Source organism: Bombina bombina, chromosome 5 (genome assembly GCF_027579735.1).
Source record: "Bombina bombina isolate aBomBom1 chromosome 5, aBomBom1.pri, whole genome shotgun sequence".
NCBI lineage: Eukaryota > Metazoa > Chordata > Amphibia > Anura > Bombinatoridae > Bombina > Bombina bombina.
Genome location: NC_069503.1, coordinates 71,823,012 through 71,845,793, shown reverse-complemented (window position 1 = coordinate 71,845,793; position 22,782 = coordinate 71,823,012). Strand labels below are relative to the sequence as shown.

Here is a 22,782-nt window from a genome sequence, read left to right as displayed (position 1 = left end):
TCTAATTCTCTTTTTTCCTTTTCTTTTTATGGAGACAAACACTTGAATAGTTCATATCCATCCTTCACTAGAGGAAGCATCAGTTTGATACCACAAACTCAAAAAGTCTTAGATACTAATGACTATTCACAAACATTGGGGAATTTACAGCAGATATTTAAAGGAGATGGTGAATTGTCAGGAACTGGGCAGCAGTCATTATGTACAGACAGTAATTTAGTCATCAAACAAGAGGACAACATTTATGCCTTATCTAGTGAAATGATTATCCCAGAGCTCTCAAATCATTTTAAAGAAGGTAAAAGTCTACAGTCTAACCAAATGATTCATACAAAGGAGAAACCATTAAAATGTACAGAATGTGGGAAAATCTTCAAATTGAAGTCAAATCTCTTAAAACACCACAAAATCCACACTGGTGAGAAGCCTCACAAATGTACAGAGTGCAGCAAATGTTTTATACAAATGACAAGTCTTATAGCTCATGAGAGGACCCACACAGGGGAGAAACCATTCAGTTGTACAGAGTGTGGAGTCCAGTTATCACGAAAATCCCATCTCTTAACCCACAAAAGGATTCACACAGGAGAAAAACATTTTACATGTACAGAATGTGGGAAAAGTTTTACACAAAAGTGTAAACTGAAAATTCATGAGAGGATTCACACAGGAGAAAAGCCTTTCACATGTAAAGAGTGTGGAAAATGTTTTACACAAATAATTAGTCTGAAAACTCATGAAAGGCGTCACACAGGAGAAAAGCCGTTCACATGTACAGAATGTGGAAAAAGTTTTACACTAAAGAGTGGTCTGAAATCTCATGAAAGGATTCACACAGGAGAAAAGCCTTTCACATGTACAGAGTGTGGAAAAAGTTTTACACAACTAATTATTCTGAAAAATCATGAAAGGATTCACACAGGAGAAAAGCCTTTCACATGTACAGAGTGTGGAGTACAGTTTTCACAAAAGTCCCATCTATTAACCCACAAAAGGATTCACACAGGAGAAAAGCCGTTCACATGTACAGAGTGTGGAAAATGTTTTACACAAATAATTAGTCTGAAAACTCATGAAATGATTCACACAGGAGAAAAGCCTTTCACATGTACAGAGTGTGGAGTACAGTTTTCACAAAAGTCCTATCTCTTAACTCACAAAAGGATTCACACAGGAGAAAAACCTTTCGTTTGTACAGAATGTGGGAAAATGTTTGCAGACAAGTCAGCTTTCCGAAGACACCAGGTTATTCACACAGGGGAAAAACCTTTTACATGTGCAGAGTGTGGAAATGGATTTACACTAAAGAGTAGTCTGAAAACTCATGAAAGAATTCACACAGGAGATAAATCTCTCACATGTAAAGAGTGCGGAAAATGTTTTACACATAAGAGCCATCTGAAAACTCATGAAAGGAGTCACACAGAAAAAAAGCCATTCACATGTACAGAGTGTGGAAAAAGTTTTACACCAAAGAGTGGTCTGAAATCTCATGAAAGGATTCACACAGGAGAAAAGCCTTTCACATGTACAGAGTGTGGAAAAAGTTTTACACAACTAATTAGTCTGAAAAATCATGAAAGGATTCACACAGGAGAAAAGCCGTTCACATGTACAGAGTGTGGAAAATGTTTTACACAAATAATTAGTCTGAAAAATCATGAAATGATTCACACAGGAGAAAAGCCTTTCACATGTACAGAGTGTGGAGTACAGTTTTCACAAAAGTCCCATCTATTAACCCACAAAAGGATTCACACAGGAGAAAAGCCTTTCACATGTACAGAGTGTGGAAAAAGTTTTACACAACTAATTAGTCTGAAAAATCATGAAAGGATTCACACAGGAGAAAAGCCGTTCACATGTACAGAGTGTGGAAAATGTTTTACACAAATAATTAGTCTGAAAAATCATGAAATGATTCACACAGGAGAAAAGCCTTTCACATGTACAGAGTGTGGAGTACAGTTTTCACAAAAGTTCCATCTATCAACCCACAAAAGGATTCACACAGGAGAAAAACCTTTCGTTTGCACAGAATGTGGGAAAATGTTTGCAGACAAGTCAGCTTTCCGAAGACACCAGGTTATTCACACAGGGGAAAAACCTTTTACATGTGCAGAGTGTGGAAATGGATTTACACTAAAGAGTAGTCTGAAAACTCATGAAAGGAGTCACACAGGGGAAAAACCTTTTACATGTGCAGAGTGTGGGAAATGTTTTACACATAAGAGTCATCTGAAATCTCATGAAAGGAGTCACACAAAAGAAAAACCTTTACCGTGTTTAGAAGCTGGAAAAAGGTTTCTATGCAAGTTAGGTATCACAAATCACCAAATATTTACACACAAAGAAACTTTATAAACAGGGTAGAAACATTTATTTAAAGCATCCTAAAGAGAACAAACTCTCTAAATAGAAGAGTCAAGAAAGGATCCTACTGTAAACAATAGTTTCTAATTCCCAGTTACAAAAGCCACTACAATGATTGTCATCTGGGAGATATATTTAATGTGCACATCATATGGATAAACCTTTTCTTATAGCAATATATGCTTAGCATTGTACATGTTATATACCAGAGGAATTACTGAGGGGAAACTGATTTTATATAATAAGACACAATATCAGTAACACAAACAGATTGATTGATTGATCAAGCAATGTAATGAAATGAGAGCATGTTTAAATAAGAGGATGATGTCACTTAGGAGGTGGATCTGTATTAGTTAAGGTAGAATAATGTTGATTGGATACAGCATAAGTTACACAATCGGTTAGATTACGAGTTTTGCGGTAAGAGCTGCTCGGTACTAACTTGCAAGTTATTGTCACCACTCACTTACCTACAGTGCTGGTATTACAGATTTGCAAAAACCCGGCGTTTGCAGGAAAGAAGTGAGCGTAGAGCAAAATTGAGCTCCATACCGCACTCCAATACCAGCGCTGCGGTAAGCTGGTTTTACGTGCTCATGCACGATTTCCCCATAGACATCAATGGGGAGAGCCGGCTGAAAAAAAGCCTAACACCTGCAATAAAGGAGCGTAAAGCTCCATAACGCAGCCCCATTGATTCCTATGGGTAAATACATTTTTATGTTTACACCTAACACCCTAACATAAACCCCCGAGTCTAAACACCCCTAATCTGCCGCCCCAGACATCGCCGACACCTACAGTACACTTATTAACCCCTAATCTGACACCCCCGACACCTACATTATACTTATTAACCCCTAATCTGCCGCCCCCGACATCGCTGATTGGAACAGCTAATAGAATGCAAGCTCAATCCTATTGGCAATCAGCCAATAGGATTTTTTCACCGTTAATTCCGATTGGCTGATAAATTCCAATTGGCTGATAGAATTCTAAGGGATGCCATCTTGGATGACATCATTTAAAGGAGAATTCATTGTTCAAGAAGACGTCGATTAAAGTGGATGCTCCGTGCCGGATGTCTTGAAGATGGATCTGCTCTGTGCCGGATGGATGAAGATAGAAGATGCTGTCTGGATGAAGACTTCTGCCCGTTTGGATAAAGACTTCTGCCGCTTCGTTGAGGACTTCTGCCAGCTTCGTTGAGGATGGATGTCGGGTCTTCAAAAACTGTAAGTGGATCTTCGGGGGTTAGTGTTGGGCTTTTTTAAGGCTTTATTGGGTGGGTTTTATTTTTAGATTAGGATTTGGGCTGAAAAAGAGCTAAATGCCCTTTTAAGGGCAATGCCCATCCAAATGCCATTTTCAGGGCAATGGGGAGCTTAGGTTTTTTAGTTAGGATTTTATTTGGGGGGTTGGTTGTGTGGGTGGTGGGTTTTACAGTTGGGGGGTTGTTTGTATTTCTTTGGGGCAAGGCCCTTTTAAGGGCTATTGGTAGTTTAGTTTAGGCTAGGGTCTTTTTTATTTTGGGGGGCCTTTTTTATTTTGATAGTGCTATTAGATTTGGTGTAATTATTTTAAATATCTGATCATTTCTTTTTTTATTTTGTGTAATTTAGTGTTTTTTTTTATTTTTTATTTAGTTAATTGTATTTAATTTATGTAATTTATTTAAGTGTAGTGTTAGTGTAACTCAGGTTAGGTTTTATTTTACAGGTAAATTTGTATTTATTTTAGCTAGGTAGTTAGTAAATAGTTAACTATTTAGTAACTATTCTACTTAGTTAAAATAAATACAAACTTACCTGTGGTAGTTTAGGCTAGGTTTTTTTTTATTTTGGGGGGCTTTTTTTATTTTGATAGGGCTATTAGATTAGGTGTAATTAGTTTAAATATCTGATAATTTCTTTTTTTATTTTGTGTAATTTAGTGTTTTTTATTTTTTTATTTAGTTAATTGTATTTAATTTATGTAATTTATGTAATTTTAGTGTTAGGTGTTAGTGTAACTCAGGTTAGGCTTTATTTTACAGGTAAATTTGTATTTATTTTAGCTAGGTAGTTAGTAAATAGTTAATAACTATTTAGTAACTATTCTACTTAGTTAAAATAAATACAAACTTACCTGTGGTAGTTTAGTTTAGTTTAGGCTAGGTTTTTTTTATTTTGGGGGGCTTTTTTTATTTTGATAGGGCTATTAGATTAGGTGTAATTAGTTTAAATATCTGATAATTTCTTTTTTTATTTTGTGTAATTTAGTGTTTTTTATTTTTTTATTTAGTTAATTGTATTTAATTTATGTAATTTATGTAATTTTAGTGTTAGGTGTTAGTGTAACTCAGGTTAGGCTTTATTTTACAGGTAAATTTGTATTTATTTTAGCTAGGTAGTTGGTAAATAGTTAATAACTATTTAGTAACTATTCTACTTAGTTAAAATAAATACAAACTTACCTGTGAAATAAAAATAAAACCTAAAGTAGATACAATGTAACTATTAGTTATATTGTAGCTAGCTTAGGGTTTATTTTATAGGTAAGTATTTAGTTTTAAATAGGTATTATTTAGTTATTAATAGTAGGTTTTATTTAGATTTATTTTAATTACATTAAAGTTAGTGGGTGTTAGGGTTAGACTTAGGGTTCGGTTTAGGGGTTAATAACTTTAGTATAGTGGCGGCAATGTTGGGGGCAGAAGAATAGGGGTTAATAATGTTTAACTAGTGTTTGCGATGCGGGAGTGTGGCGGTTTAGGGGTTAATATGTTTATTCTAGTGGCGGCAATGTCCGGAGCGGCAGATTAGGGGTTAATAATTTTATTTCAGTGTTTGCGATGCGGGAGGGCCTTGGTTTAGGGGTTAATAGGTCGTTTATGGGTGTTAGTGTACTTTTTAGCACTTTAGTTATGAGTTTTATGGTACAGCTTTGTAGCGTAAAACTCATAACTACTGACTTTCAGTTTACGGTATCGATCTTGTAGTTATAGGCTGTACCGCTCACTTTTTGGCCTCCCAGGCAGACTCATAATACCGGCGCTATGGAAGTCTCATTGAAAAAGGACTTTTTGAAAGCTGCTGTAGTTAAGTTGCATTACGGCCAACAAAGTGTGCGGTGCAGCTAAACCTGCAAGACTCGTAATACCAGCGGTAGTGAAAAAAAGCCTTGACACTGCTTTTTCACTGATACCGCAAAACTCGTAATCTAGCCGATTGTTTGCATTTATTATGTAATGCTCCTTTTCACTATATATTAATATACAACATTTTTACAACAAAATAAAAGAATATTAGATTCCAGACCAGCATTTTTTTTGTTTAAGTAAAAATACAATATCACAGAATAATTAGGAATACATCATTAAAGACAGAAGGCAAACCTGACACTCAAAGTTCAACGCTGATAATTCAGTTAGAGCATGCAATTTTACCTAACTTTCTAATTTATTTATGTATTTTTTTGTTTTATTGGTATCCTTTATTAAAGAGTAAACATAGGTAGGCTGATATAAGCTGAGGAGCGTGCACGTATCTTTAGCACTCTGTGCAGCAGTGTTTGCAACTCTGTATGACATTGCTATAAAAAAAAAAATTATGTCATAATTTTTATTGAAAGTTTCAAAATTTACAACATAGAAAAAATAAAAGCCATGCATCAAACAATTATACAGAGTATCTTCCTGACTTCCAGTTGGCAAGTAAGGGTGTAGTCCATTGAACAGAAGGACTCTCCTAATTATCAGGCAATAATTTTGTCATTTGCATTTCGTGAGAAAGATTAAGACATATGGTCCAAAGATACAGTAATGACCATCAAATACTATTTATAACAGACAAAAAATACAAGATCAACAGTTTCTAAAAAAAATGATTGCATGGATTAGCAAAAATGGAAAAAAAAAAACTTCCTTAGATGCATATCAAGAAGTGAGAATAAAGAATTAAAGATAGTTAATAGAATAGAGTAGATAGCGGAAAGGGAGAAAAGAATAAAGAGGAGGGGGGGAAAGGGAGGGAGGGAAGGAAAAGGGGAGTGGAAGGTGGGGGTGAGTAAGGAAAACAATGGGTAACCTAAGCTATTAATAGGTAATATACAAGGGCCCAAGTACAAGGTGGACTATCTTCACCAGGTAATTTGTGAATATCAGGATGTTTGGGGAGGGGCGACACTCCGTGAGTCCCGATTAACTGTCTTGTCTCTGGTATGGTCTGTTGCGTCATGGTCTGCTGTGTCTATGTTGTGTGAGAATCTATATCCAACATGAGGCAGTGCATGTCCAGCTTATCTGTTTTCATGTAATGATATCTCTCCAATGAGAGGAGTTCATCCATCTAAATGTGTACCAGTCAGTTATTGTAGGGGGAGTTATTGACCTCCAACGTACCGGAATGAGTTTCTTGGCTCCATTTATCATCATCAAAAGGAGAGATTTTGAGACTTTATTTTGTATCTTTGAGATGTGTAGAAGTAACAACGTGCCCATTCGCGGAGCCAAGTTCACTCCTATAATTTTTGACATTGCGGTAAAAACGCTCTCCCAATAAGCAGCTATAACTGGACAGGTCCACCAAATATGGTGCATCGTCCCTTCCTGTCCACACCCTCTCCAACATGACTTGGGGATGAGTGGGTAAGACTTGTATAACCGAGCTGGGGTAAGGTACCACCTGCTAAGTAGTTTAAAATGCATTTCCTGAATTACAGCGGAAGACGATGCCTTAGCTGCAATCTGAAATGCCCTCCTCCACTCAGAAATAGGTGTGTCCGTCACCATCTCCCTGTCCCATGCCTTAGCATAGGATGGTAGTGTTTCCTCATCAACCACCAGTAGCAATTTATAGAGAAGTTATATTGTATGACAGGGAGGTGTCTGTTGTATGCACAGGTGTTCGAAAGGAGTCAAGTCTCTGTTCATGTCGCTTTTATATTTATGTGTTGTAATAAAGTGTTTAATTTGCGAACGCGAGAAGCACGTTGAAAAAAGGACCTTGTCCCACCTCTGTAGTGATGTCAGTGGTGCTATATTGCCCTCCTCCAGTGCAAAGCCGAGAACCCCCTCTCTCAGGCAGTATGGGTGTCTGCTGGCTATTCCGACATGAGTCAGCGGAATTGCTGGGTGTTCCCTAATAGGGGTGAGTGGTGAATATCTCGAAGAGATATGACTAGTGATCAGGGTCACCCTGTACCATACCCGTAATGTTTCATGAGCAATGAGGTAGTGTTTCAATATGGCTGGTCTGTGGCGTGGTTCTAACCATATACCAATAAACAAGGAGAGAGAAAACCAGCGGGTAAAAATAAAATGTAGCGTTTATTCAAATAGCTTAAAAACAGGATCAAGGAGACATCCTATGAGAGTCATGAACACCTTGGGGCTGATTCTAACCATGCCAATGTGGCTGTGCTTCCTTTGGTGAATATTTGATTGTCTAGGTGGACCCAGGCCTTCTGGGCAGAATTGTGGCTCCAGTCTATAATATGATGCAGGAATATCGCTCTACGGTATAATTGGAGTTGTGGAAGACCCAGTCCGCCCCGATATTTTGGTAAGTGTAATGTCTGCTTGTTTATTCTGCTCCTCCTCCCCCTCCAAATATAGTTGTCTATTGTTCTTTGCAACAAAGTCAGGTAAGAGGATGGTAGGGGAATGGGCAAGGTCTGTAAAAGGTATAGCACTCATGGGGGGATATTCATCTTAATTATACTCAGTCTCCCTAACCAAGATATAGGCTTATTATTCCATGACTGGAGGTCTCGCGTTATTTCTGTTCTAAGTGTCTGGTAGTTATTAAATTGATATAGGTCGTTGTCGTTACTTGTGAGGTTGATCCCTAAGTATTTAATTTTCTTTCTGGCTACGCTAATGTGTAGTGTATTCTCCAATTGGGAGATAATTGGGACGGGGGTTGTTATATTTAGAAGTTCCGACTTGGTGACATTAAGGTGGAAGTTTGAGACCTTACCATATTCGGATAATTCAGTTAAAATGTCTGGGAGCGTGGACTCTATGTTGGTCATGACAAACAAAAGACATTGCTATAAATTGTATTAAATACTCAGATACCTGATTGCTAAAGATAACTTCAGGCTCTTAAAGGGAACCACAACACCTGCTTGACATATTCTAAACTAACTTTTTCTAATAAAAACAATGCTGTATGCAGTCTTTATCTTACTGTATTCTGTTGTAGATAAAAGCTTTACAATTTAAACATTGATCTGCAGCATTGGATGTGCTATGCAAGCTGCCATCTTGTAATGTGCGTTCCACAACACTGTGTCACGTGATGCACACGGCACCAGCTATTGCTAAATCATAGTGAGCCCTGCAGTGTCTGACAAGAACGGCTTCAGGCACTGTTATGTTTATAAATAGCACGAGCAGGGAAGGAAGTGTGAGGGGGAGAGGTTGGCACAGGGGGAAGAAAGATGGCAGCTTGCATAGCACATCCAATGCTGCAGATCAATGTTTAAATTGTAAAGCTTTTATCTACAACAGAATGCAGTAAGATAAAGACTGCATACAGCCCTACAGTCGGTTTATTTTGGATAATCAGAAAAAGTTAGTTTAAAACATTTCCAGAAGGTGTTGTGGTTCCCTTTAAGCTTTAAAGTATTTTTGCTGGATAGAACCATATTTGCCTCTGCAGATGTTTTTTAGTTTTCAGTAGATTTTTTTTTTTTTTGTGATGCTGAAATCCTCCACAGTAAAATTGGTTCTATGCTTTGAGGAGTAAACAGTTGTGAGATACAAACAGCTGCATTAATTATAATAAAGCTGATCTCACTACTCTCTCAGATAAGAGGCGGCTGAAAATCTTTATGAATCTGATGATTTTTGTGCAGCAAATCAGTGAGGTTTCTTTTTTTTAATGAGAAATTAGTTTCAATAATGGGTTTTATATAACAAGTGCTAATTCTGGGTTGTACAGTCAGATAAGTTTACAGCCATAGAATATTCTTAAACAAACAACAAAACTTGTAAGGCCAGAATAGACGTGGTGGGTTAACTGTTTCACAAAACAAAACAGTGTCACAAAACACATCAAAAATACAGTACAGCTACACTTATAACACTATCTTATAAAAACTTATTCTAAAAAAATACAAAAAAGCTATAATGGCTCAAAAATCTGAGGTCTCAGGTGTTAGAAAAAAAGCAGGCAAAGGGCTTTAACATAGGAATACGTACATACACATGCCGCCTATATATATATATATATATATATATATATACATACACTAACAAAAAGGTATTGGCGGAGGGGCGGAGCCTTTAGCTGTTGCGGCAGGACGTGTTTGTTGGGAGCTCCTGCATTTAATCTACATTTAAGCTATATTTAAGAACTTGTTTCAACTTTTATTTCTACCTTTCTTACTGAGGAACCCAAGATAAACAATCTTTAATTAGTGAAGAGAGTTTCAGGAATCTACGACATTTCTCGGACCTGCCTATGCTCCTCAGTATACTCCACTACAATTAGCCATGAGGTCGAGAGGCCTCTCCTGTCTGACTGTTAGGGCTGTAGGGGCTTCCGCACTAATACCCCCCCAGGTCACTGGGTTACCAAACCAGTTTCTATATAACTGGACAATTATCATTTAGTACAGTACATGCTATATGCTTCTGATAGAAGGGGAATTGAGAGTTTTTTTTAATTACGCAAGCACCTATTAAAGATGGCATCTGGCGCCAACATACTTCTTGAGGCTGTAGTAAGCTTACTGCATGCGCACCATGAAAAGATACTACAATCCTGGTCTGCTGAGTGGAATGCCCTCCGTGCGCTAACTCAGCAAATTGGACATCCAAGAGAGTCACCTGAGCAACCCGGCAAAGCTTCAAGTGTTCAGGAGCTCATCCCCGGCCTGCTACGCCCTCCACCCCAAGCCCAGGTTCCGGTTAAAGCAACTCAGAATCTGAGCGTATCCGCAAACAACCCTCTAGCCGCTCACCCAGATAGTAATTTCAACAAGAGAGTGTTAAAGATACACCCCTCCACGAAGCAACTGAGGACAGGGGAACCGCAGACTGATGCCAGAGTAGGTGCGGGTGTCATATCCCTTGACCTGAAGGCGACTCACCATCCCCTGAACTTTAGAGACAATGCCAAGCTGTTCGAGAGGCATGAGGACTGGGGGACCGATGGTCCTGCAGAGCTGCGGCCCTTGGTCGAGCAGTCCACTGTTACGGAGCAGAGGATGGTGGCCAGGAGAGAGAGCCCCGTAGGGTTCGCTTTACATGAGATGGGATCGGCTTTTGCCCTGCAGCGTCACAGATGGTACACACTGGAGAATGCTGGCCAGATGGCTGTGTATGGCCTCACCCCGGGAGTTGATCCGGATCCTGAGAGAGAGCCCACAGTGAGAGACGCTTATACCTCCTTAGTGTTGGGTGGTTTGCGGAGGGATCATTCTTTCAAACGGACCTGCGGGATTGTGTTGAACTTCTGCAGTGTAGAGGGGTCGGCTGGACAACGGGTGGTGAGTCGGCCCTTGAAGACACATTTTGTGGATACCAGATTGACTCAGAGATGCGGAGTCGGTTGAGACATACACATTATGGCCTAGATTTGGAGTTCGGCGGTAAAAGGGCTGTTAACGCTCCGCGGGCTTTTTTCTGGCCGCACCATAAATTTAACTCTGGTATCGAGAGTTTAATCAAATGCTGCGTTAGGCTCCAAAAAAGGAGCGTAGAGCATTTTTACCGCAAATGCAACTCTCGATACCAGAGTTGCTTACGGACGCGGCCGGCCTCAAAAACGTGCTCGTGCACGATTCCCCCATAGGAAACAATGGGGCTGTTTGAGCTGAAAAAAAACCTAACACCTGCAAAAAAGCAGCGTTCAGCTCCTAACGCAGCCCCATTGTTTCCTATGGGGAAACACTTCCTACGTCTGCACCTAACACCCTAACATGTACCCCGAGTCTAAACACCCCTAACCTTACACTTATTAACCCCTAATCTGCCGCCCCCGCTATCGCTGACCCCTGCATATTTTTTTAAACCCCTAATCTGCCGCTCCGTAAACCGCCGCCACCTACGTTATCCCTATGTACCCCTAATCTGCTACCCCTAACACCACCGACCCCTATATTATATTTATTAACCCCTAACCTGCCCCCCACAACGTCGCCGACACCTGCCTACACTTATTAACCCCTAATCTGCCGAGCGGACCTGAGCGCTACTATAATAAATGTATTAACCCCTAATCCGCCTCACTAACCCTATCATAAATAGTATTAACCCCTAATCTGCCCTCCCTAACATCGCCGACACCTAACTTCAATTATTAACCCCTAATCTGCCGACCGGAGCTCACCGCTATTCTAATAAATGTATTAACCCCTAAAGCTAAGTCTAACCCTAACACTAACACCCCCCTAAGTTAAATATAATTTAAATCTAACGAAATAAATTAACTCTTATTAAATAAATTATTCCTATTTAAAGCTAAATACTTACCTGTAAAATAAATCCTAATATAGCTACAATATAAATTATAATTATATTATAGCTATTTTAGGATTAATATTTATTTTACAGGCAACTTTGTAATTATTTTAACCAGGTACAATAGCTATTAAATAGTTAAGAACTATTTAATAGTTACCTAGTTAAAATAATAACAAATTTACCTGTAAAATAAATCCTAACCTAAGTTATAATTAAACCTAACACTACCCTATCAATAAAATAATTAAATAAACTACCTACAATTACCTACAATTAACCTAACACTACACTATCAATAAATTAATTAAACACAATTCCTACAAATAAATACAATTAAATAAACTAGCTAAAGTACAAAAAATAAAAAAGAACTAAGTTACAGAAAATAAAAAAATATTTACAAACATAAGAAAAATATTACAACAATTTTAAACTAATTACACCTACTCTAAGCCCCCTAATAAAATAACAAAGCCCCCCAAAATAAAAAATTCCCTACCCTATTCTAAATTAAAAAAGTTACAAGCTCTTTTACCTTACCAGCCCTGAACAGGGCCCTTTGCGGGGCATGCCCCAAGAATTTCAGCTCTTTTGCCTGTAAAAAAAAACATACAATACCCCCCCCAACATTACAACCCACCACCCACATACCCCTAATCTAACCCAAACCCCCTTAAAGAAACCTAACACTAAGCCCCTGAAGATCTTCCTACCTTGTCTTCACCATACCAGGTTCACCGATCCGTCCTGGCTCCAACATCTTCATCCAACCCAAGCGGGGGTTGGCGATCCATAATCCGGTCCAGAAGAGGCTCCAAAGTCTTCCTCCTATCCGGCAAGAAGAGGACATCCGGACCGGCAAACATCTTCTCCAAGCGGCATCTTCGATCTTCTTCCATCCGGAGCGAAGCGGCAGGATCCTGAAGACATCCAGCGCGGAACATCCATCCGGACCGACGACTGAACGACGAATGACTGTTCCTTTAAGGGACGTCATCCAAGATGGCGTCCCTCGAATTCCGATTGGCTGATAGGATTCTATCAGCCAATCGGAATTAAGGTAGGAATTTTCTGATTGGCTGATGGAATCAGCCAATCAGAATCTAGTTCAATCCGATTGGCCGATCCAATCAGCCAATCAGATTGAGCTCGCATTCTATTGGCTGATCGGAACAGCCAATAGAATGCGAGCTCAATCTGATTGGCTGATTGGATCAGCCAATCGGATTGAACTTGATTCTGATTGGCTGATTCCATCAGCCAATCAGAAAATTCCTACCTTAATTCCGATTGGCTGATAGAATCCTATCAGCCAATCGGAATTCGAGGGACGCCATCTTGGATGACGTCCCTTAAAGGAACAGTCATTCATCGTTCAGTCGTCGGTCCGGATGGATGTTCCGCGCTGGATGTCTTCAGGATCCTGCCGCTTCGCTCCGGATGGAAGAAGATCGAAGATGCCGCTTGGAGAAGATGTTTGCCGGTCCGGATGTCCTCTTCTTGCCGGATAGGAGGAAGACTTTGGAGCCTCTTCTGGACCGGATTATGGATCGCCAACCCCCGCTTGGGTTGGATGAAGATGTTGGAGCCAGGACGGATCGGTGAACCTGGTATGGTGAAGACAAGGTAGGAAGATCTTCAGGGGATTAGTGTTAGGTTTATTTAAGGGGGGTTTGGGTTAGATTAGGGGTATGTGGGTGGTGGGTTGTAATGTTGGGGGGGGGGGTATTGTATGTTTTTTTTTACAGGCAAAAGAGCTGAAATTCTTGGGGCATGCCCCGCAAAGGGCCCTGTTCAGGGCTGGTAAGGTAAAAGAGCTTGTAACTTTTTTAATTTAGAATAGGGTAGGGAATTTTTTATTTTGGGGGGCTTTGTTATTTTATTAGGGGGCTTAGAGTAGGTGTAATTAGTTTAAAATTGTTGTAATATTTTTCTTATGTTTGTAAATATTTTTTTATTTTCTGTAACTTAGTTCTTTTTTATTTTTTGTACTTTAGATAGTTTATTTAATTGTATTTATTTGTAGGAATTGTGTTTAATTAATTTATTGATAGTGTAGTGTTAGGTTAATTGTAGGTAATTGTAGGTAGTTTATTTAATTATTTTATTGATAGGGTAGTGTTAGTTTTAATTATAACTTAGGTTAGGATTTATTTTACAGGTAAATTTGTTATTATTTTAACTAGGTAACTATTAAATAGTTCTTAACTATTTAATAGCTATTGTACCTGGTTAAAATAATTACAAAGTTGCCTGTAAAATAAATATTAATCCTAAAATAGCTATAATATAATTATAATTTATATTGTAGCTATATTAGGATTTATTTTACAGGTAAGTATTTAGCTTTAAATAGGAATAATTTATTTAATAAGAGTTAATTTATTTCGTTAGATTTAAATTATATTTAACTTAGGGGGGTGTTAGTGTTAGGGTTAGACTTAGCTTTAGGGGTTAATACATTTATTAGAATAGCGGTGAGCTCCGGTCGGCATATTAGGGGTTAATAATTGAAGTTAGGTGTCGGCGATGTTAGGGAGGGCAGATTAGGGGTTAATACTATTTATGATAGGGTTAGTGAGGCGGATTAGGGGTTAATAACTTTATTATAGTAGCGCTCAGGTCCGCTCGGCAGATTAGGGGTTAATAAGTGTAGGCAGGTGTCGGCGACGTTGAGGGGGGCAGATTAGGGGTTAATAAATATAATATAGGGGTCGGCGATGTTAGGGGTAGCAGATTAGGGGTACATAGGGATAACGTAGGTGGCGGCGATTTGCGGTCGGAAGATTAGGGGTTAATTATTTTAAGTAGCTTGCGGCGACGTTGTGGGGGGCAAGTTAGGGGTTAAGAAATATAATATAGGGGTCGGCGGGGTTAGGGGCAGCAGATTAGGGGTACATAAGTATAACGTAGGTGGCTGTCGGCAGATTAGGGGTTAAAAATTTAAATAGAGTGGCGGCGATGTGGGGGGACCTCGGTTTAGGGGTACATAGGTAGTTTATGGGTGTTAGTGTACTTTAGGGTACAGTAGTTAAGAGCTTTATGAACCGGCGTTAGCCAGAAAGCTCTTAACTCCTGCTATTTTCAGGCGGCTGGAATTTTGTCGTTAGAGCTCTAACGCTCACTTCAGAAACGACTCTAAATACCAGCGTTAGAAAGATCCCATTGAAAAGATAGGCTACGCAAATGGCGTAGGGGGATCTGCGGTATGGAAAAGTCGCGGCTGAAAAGTGAGCGTTAGACCCTTTAATCACTGACTCCAAATACCAGCGGGCGGCCAAAACCAGCGTTAGGAGCCTCTAACGCTGGTTTTGACGGCTACCGCCGAACTCCAAATCTAGGCCTATGAATGCTAAAACTTTTGCTATCTTAATAAGGGACATGAGTCAGACGGCTCCAGTTAAAGTTTATGTCTATATATATATATATATATATATATATATATATATATATATATATATATATATATATACACAAATAGTGAAGAAAAGATTCGATCCTCAGGTCAGAATAGGTAATTTAAAACGTCTTTATTATATTTCCATTAAAAAGTCCCTGGAGGGGTACTATACAGCAAGAGAACATAGAGCACTGTGTACTCAAGCTGACATGTTTCGGCTGGGTGCCGTAATCATAGCTTGATTGAGTGCATCAGTGCTAATCATTTAAAAGACAATGTTGTTTGTGATTGGTTAAAACATAATTACACATTTTCAATGTTCAAGCTGAAGTGCTGTGTTAACCTATTCCCTGCCTAATTTCTATATGCTGCTGATTAACCACTATCTATTGTTAAAAGGAGACATTCATATGTAAAATATATATATATATATATATGTAAGTTGGAAAAAGGTGAATAGAAGACTTGGACTTATTGCACTATATACCTGTCAGTGTTGTAACATATATAATTGGTTATTTTGTTTTGTTTTGCATTGTTTATAACCATTCTATTTAGTACATTTTCATTTTATATTTTACATTTTACATTTTATTACCATTCCTCAGTTGTTGCATTAACTATTTGGTTGCCATACCCACAGTAAGTATATTACTTCTGTAACTTTTACCTAGCTACTTAAGTGACCTCTAACACAATTCACTGGGCTGGTGACTATTGTGCATTGTGCTTATTGCACAACGTTATTTAGTTATATATTTTTTTTTTTTTTTTCGCTGTTGTGCTAAATTGTTGTTGAATTTCCTCCTCTGTTTTATGCTAGTTAAAATGAAACCTTAGTAGACCAGCATTCAGTGCTAGCAACATTTTCCTGTACAGTCTATTTTTCTCGCTCAAGCTTGATATATAATGTAGCCCTATACATCGTTGCTGTGCTAGTGTGTGGCTTGGATCAGTTCAGTTCAGCTAGTTCATTGAATTGGGAATTGGCAACGCATTACTGTTGGTCAGGAACTTTATAGCGGAATATGGGCATTCATAGCATTTGTTTTTTCTGTCGAGTTCCTTGCTCTTGGCTGGATAAAGCAGCTCTAACCTGTCAGATTATATCACATATTTAATGCTATAAGTATATAAACATCTATTACCTTTAGAGGCATTGTAAAACTAACTACCTACATTTTTGCACCTCTATACCTATGCCTGTTGAAGCTCCAATTCCACTACCTTGACTTAAATAACAGAGACATGCCCTAATCTGACACTTCTACTAGCCCTTGCACCTGTAATGTTAGTATATTTAGCAGCATAACTTTCATACAGCCCTAGAAAAGTTAGGTTACAAGGTTTTTACTTTTCTTAAAATAATACTTTAGTTGCTACTTCTATTCACTCTAAAGACTACGCATAAAGACCATTATATTGATATACTTTGCAGGAATACACAGTTCTAGTTTCAACTTTAGCGGAAGTAACCCCTTCAATATCAGATACCAGTTAGACGTGTTACCACAGTTCATCTCTTAAATATAAAAAGAGGTTTGTCATTGAGGCCCAAGAGCGGTCTCTTCAGTTAGCAGTAACCTCCTAAGCTTGATATATTTCTAATTGAGGCCCAAAAGAGGTCTCTTGTGTGAACCAGGAGTTGGTTGAGCATTAGGCATCTCATACATGTACGTTTGATTGCACATTACTATTGTAACCCAATGTTATTTTGTACTACTGTTTTAACATTGGCGCACATCCATTTTCAAAAGCACAACATATTTTTTGAACTGCTGCAAAAAATTGCCTGCAAACAGCATCAAGAGACAACTATTCTTTTTAAATAAAATTGTGATCTTAGTCACACAATATGGCCATATTTTGCTTACAATTCAAACGGAATAAGTAGCACCAGCCGGGAGTGAAATATAAAAAGTCAAAATTTATTAGGACATTTAATAAAAAGCCTGTGGCACAGACTGTATACAAATTGCAACAAGAAGTCAGCATCTAAAGCAAAGGCTGACGCGTTTCGGCGGGTGCTGTAGTCGTAGCTGCTTGCTTCACATACTAAAACATTCTATTTAAAACACAATGCTGCTTCCAATTGGTTAACACCTAATAGATTAATTAACAACACATGTAACTTTGAATTAACCATTTCTTCACCTAACGAACCGACAATAAAAAACTAAGCATATCACCTAATGCCCTTTTTCTCACATTTATACGAAGTTTTTATATAATATGTACCTAACAACCTGTAACAGTATATCATAGTTAGTAACAGATTGTACTCCAAACCTAGATGTGTGGCTAGGACAAATAAATTGTTAGCTATATAGGATACTGCATATAAAAATTTCTAAGCATGAGGAGTGTAATGTGTAATTATATGGGGAACTTATTAGACCATCATTGCCAAAAATGTATCAAATTGTAGTCAGAATTTAACCCCTTTGGATGTCTGGTTTTTAGCTTAAAAATCCAGAACACCTCTCTTTTACCTAGTAGAGCCTCTTGGTCTCCTCCCCTTTCAGGTAAGATAACTTTCTCGATGCAAGTCCATCTAAATGACTCTGTACTTTTGTTGTGTATCTGTGCAAAGTGTTGCACTAATGGTGTGCTTGCTGTCCCAATTTTAATATTAGATAGGTGTTCCCTAATCCTGAACCTTATCTCACGTGTCGTGAGGCCCACATACTGCTTTTCACAAACTTTGCAGGTGATCAGATACACAACAAAAGTTGACCTGCAATTCAAACATGAGTATTTTCTATATATCTGTCCTGTTACGGTTGAATTGAAACTGTCTCCTGTATCTACTTTTTCACATGCTACACCTGTTCTATTATGGCAGCGAAACATTCCATGTGTGGTTAGCCAGGAGGACTCTCTTTTTGGCAGTTTAGTGGGGGCAATCATGTTGCCTATTATTTTTCCTCTCTTGTATGCAAACTTGCAATGCCCAACTGAGAGATTAGCTAGACCATCATCTGCCCTCAAAAGAGGGATATGTTTCCTTACAATCTCACAAATGCTATTAAATTGTTCTGAGTAGTCTGTTATAAATAAGATGTTATCTTTGCCTTGAGTCTGTGTCTGTTCAATTTTCCCTTTGTTCTCTTTCAACAAGTCTGCTCTATCTAATTTCTCTACTTTATCAAATGCCTCCTTGATAACCTTTTTATCATAGCCTCTCTCTTTTAAACATGTAGAAAGTCCTGTGGCCTGTTGCTGGTATTTGGTCTGGTCAGAGCAGTTTCTTTTCAAATGAATAAACTGACCCTTGGCTACCCCTTTAAACACATTTTTGGGATGGCTGCTTTTTGCATGTAAAAGTGTGTTCCCCGAAATGGGTTTTCTGTACACACTAGTGGAAACTGTCTTACCATTACTCCCTGACAAAGTCATGTCCAGATAATTAATCTGGACTGCATTCCATTCATGGGTAAAGCTTAAATTCAAGTCATTGGTATTTAGGTAGTTTAAGAAGGTGTCAACCTTTTGTACAGGCCAATCCTTGAGCCGAAGGGTTTCCCATCTCCATAGATCCGGCGCTGCTCCCACCAACCCATGAAAAGGTTGGCGTACGAGGGGGCAAACTTTGCCCCCATCGCAGTGCCGCAAATCTGGAGATAGAAAACCCCCTCAAACTCAAAGTAATTGTTCCGTAAGAGAAACTCAGTTACCTGCAAAACAAATTCATAATATTCCTGGTTGTCTCCATAGTATTTCCTCATATAAAAGGCAATAACAGTATGCCCTTCTCATGGGGAATTGATGAATAAAGTGACTTTACGTCAACCGTAAGCCATTTATATTCTTTATCCCAAGTAATGTTGGAGATTAAATTAAGAATATGTGTGGAGTCCTTGACGTGGCTCCATAGGTCCATCACCATCGGTTGTAATATAAGATCTAGCCATTCCGAAAGGTGTTCTGATAAGGACCCTATACCACTTACTATGGGTCTTCCTGTTATGGACTTATGAATTTTAGGAAGATGGTTGAAAACCGGTGTAATCGGATTTTCCACCAGCAGGTGATCACTCGTCTCTTTGACAATGAAGCCCCCATATACCCCATCATCCACCAAGTCCTTCAATTTGCTTTTAAAATTTCTGGTAGGCTCACTATTGAGAATCCTGTAATTTTGTGGATCATGGAGTTGTCTGAGGGCCTCACCCACAAAAGCAGCCCGGTCCATTACCAGCACTGAACCTCCTTTATCGGCTGCCCTTATGACCAGATCACCATTTTTGTTCAAATTTTCCAAAGCTTCTCTCTCTGTTCTGGACAAATTGTGCTTGGGTTTAGCCAGTTTGTAATACAGATTGGTCAAGTCTGTTTCAACTCTCTTTTGAAATGTCTCAATTATTGGACCCCTACTTTGTATGGAGTAAAAATCAGTTTTACATTTTAATTTTGGGAATGAATAAACCTCAGCATTATCAATCCTATCAGGGTCACTATTCAGTGACTCAAGTACTGATAAACCACATAGATCTGGAAAATCTAAACCATCAATCTCTGTACGTTTAGTCCTCTGTAAAAATAAATTCTCTGGTGAATTATCAACAGTATTATCAAGTTTATTCAAAAAGTGTTTTTTAAGGGTGATCTTTCTGATAAACCTGTTCACATCCAGCAAGGTATTAAACAGGTTAAAGGAACTAGTGGGTACAAAGCCAAGTCCCATACCTAGTACCTTTGTCTCCAAATTACTTAAAGTATGAGAGGAAAGGTTTATTACACTGTTCATACATACACATGCCGCATATATATATATATATATATATATATATATATATATATATATATATATATATATATATATATACATACACTAACAAAAAGGGAGGGGCGGAGCCTTTAGCTGTTGCGGCAGGACGTGTTTGTTGGGAGCTCCTGCATTTAATCTACATTTAAGCTATATTTAAGAACTTGTTTCAACTTTTATTTCTACCTTTCTTACTGAGGAACCCAAGATAAACAATCTTTAATTAGTGAAGAGAGTTTCAGGAATCTACAACATTTCTCGGACCTGCCTATGCTCCTCAGTATACTCCACTACAATTAGCCACGAGGTCGAGAGGCCTCTCCTGTCTGATTGTTAGTGCTGTAGGGGCTTCCGCACTAATACCCCCCCAGGTCACTGGGTTACCAAACCAGTTTCTATATAACTGGACAATTATCATTTAGTACAGTACATGCTATATGCTTCTGATAGAAGGGGAATTGAGAGTTTTTTTTAATTACGCAAGCACCTATTAAAGATGGCATCTGGCGCCAACATACTTCTTGAGGCTGTAGTAAGCTTACTGCATGCACACCATAAAAAGATACTACAATCCTGGTCTGCTGAGTGGAATGCCCTCCGTGCGCTAACTCAGCAAATTGGACATCCAAGAGAGTCACCTGAGCAACCCGGCAAAGCTTCAAGTGTTCAGGAGCTCATCCCCGGCCTGCTACGCCCTCCACCCCAAGCCCAGGTTCCGGTTAAAGCAACTCAGAATCTGAGCGTATCCGCAAACAACCCTCTAGCCGCTCACCCAGATAGTAATTTCAACAAGAGAGTGTTAAAGATACACCCCTCCACGAAGCAACTGAGGACAGGGGAACCGCAGACTGATGCCAGAGTAGGTGCGGGTGTCATATCCCTTGACCTGAAGGCGACTCACCATCCCCTGAACTTTAGAGACAATGCCAAGCTGTTCGAGAGGCATGAGGACTGGGGGACCGATGGTCCTGCAGAGCTGCGGCCCTTGGTCGAGCAGTCCACTGTTACGGAGCAGAGGATGGTGGCCAGGAGAGAGAGCCCCGTAGGGTTCGCTTTACATGAGATGGGATCGGCTTTTGCCCTGCAGCGTCACAGATGGTACACGCTGGAGAATGCTGGCCAGATGGCTGTGTATGGCCTCACCCCGGGAGTTGATCCGGATCCTGAGAGAGAGCCCACAGTGAGAGACGCTTATACCTCCTTAGTGTTGGGTGGTTTGCGGAGGGATCATTCTTTCAAACGGACCTGCGGGATTGTGTTGAACTTCTGCAGTGTAGAGGGGTCGGCTGGACAACGGGTGGTGAGTCGGCCCTTGAAGACACATTTTGTGGATACCAGATTGACTCAGAGATGCGGAGTCGGTTGAGACATACACATTCTGAATGCTAAAACTTTTGTTATCTTAATAAGGGACATGAGTCAGACGGCTCCAGTTAAAGTTTATGTCTATATATATATATATATATATATATATATATATATATATATATTCTTTAGACTCTCAATTTCTTGTCTGGTGTTTATGTTCATATTACTCAGATGTGTTGTTTAAATTCTGGCCGCTAGCACTTATACTATGAGCTGGGCTATATACAATTTACATGCAGCTATTTAACACCCAAGGCAGAGCCGTGTTAATTTTTAGCCATATTAACTAACTCCAGTACACATACTTGAAATATGCTGAATTCACCTGTACTGGTATCGGCTGAGTATACAACACAGAATTTTACTTGCGTGTCTCTGAACTTTACTACCATGCTGTTCATACTGCAGGAGACATCTATACTAAGTTTTTTTTTTTTTTTTTTTCGCTGTTGTGCTAAATTGTTGTTGAATTTCCTCCTCTGTTTTATGCTAGTTAAAATGAAACCTTAGTAGACCAGCATTCAGTGCTAGCAACATTTTCCTGTACAGTCTATTTTTCTCGCTCAAGCTTGATATATAATGTAGCCCTATACATCGTTGCTGTGCTAGTGTGTGGCTTGGATCAGTTCAGTTCAGCTAGTTCATTGAATTGGGAATTGGCAACGCATTACTGTTGGTCAGGAACTTTATAGCGGAATATGGGCATTCATAGCATTTGTTTTTTCTGTCGAGTTCCTTGCTCTTGGCTGGATAAAGCAGCTCTAACCTGTCAGATTATATCACATATTTAATGCTATAAGTATATAAACATCTATTACCTTTAGAGGCATTGTAAAACTAACTACCTACATTTTTGCACCTCTATACCTATGCCTGTTGAAGCTCCAATTCCACTACCTTGACTTAAATAACAGAGACATGCCCTAATCTGACACTTCTACTAGCCCTTGCACCTGTAATGTTAGTATATTTAGCAGCATAACTTTCATACAGCCCTAGAAAAGTTAGGTTACAAGGTTTTTACTTTTCTTAAAATAATACTTTAGTTGCTACTTCTATTCATTCTAAAGACTACGCATAAAGACCATTATATTGATATACTTTGCAGGAATACACAGTTCTAGTTTCAACTTTAGCGGAAGTAACCCCTTCAATATCAGATACCAGTTAGACGTGTTACCACAGTTCATCTCTTAAACATAAAAAGAGGTTTGTCATTGAGGCCCAAGAGCGGTCTCTTCAGTTAGCAGTAACCTCCTAAGCTTGATATATTTCTAATTGAGGCCCAAAAGAGGTCTCTTGTGTGAACCAGGAGGTTGGTTGAGCATTAGGCATCTCATACATGTACGTTTGATTGCACATTACTATTGTAACCCAATGTTATTTTGTACTACTGTTTTAACATTTTTGTAT

The 22,782-nt window shown here is 38.9% G+C and overlaps 1 protein-coding gene across 1 annotated transcript in view; it reads left to right on the top strand.

Annotated features, from left to right (window-relative positions):
* LOC128661324 (uncharacterized) overlaps positions 1–2,622 on the top strand; it is a 93,556-nt gene extending 90,934 nt beyond the window's left edge. Inside the window, exon 7 of the mRNA XM_053715593.1 lies at positions 43–2,622. Within this exon, the coding sequence (XP_053571568.1) occupies positions 43–2,364 (2,322 nt within the window). The 3' untranslated portion in view covers positions 2,365–2,622. The remainder of the gene's footprint in view (positions 1–42) is intronic.
* Positions 2,623–22,782: the final 20,160 nt, after the last annotated feature.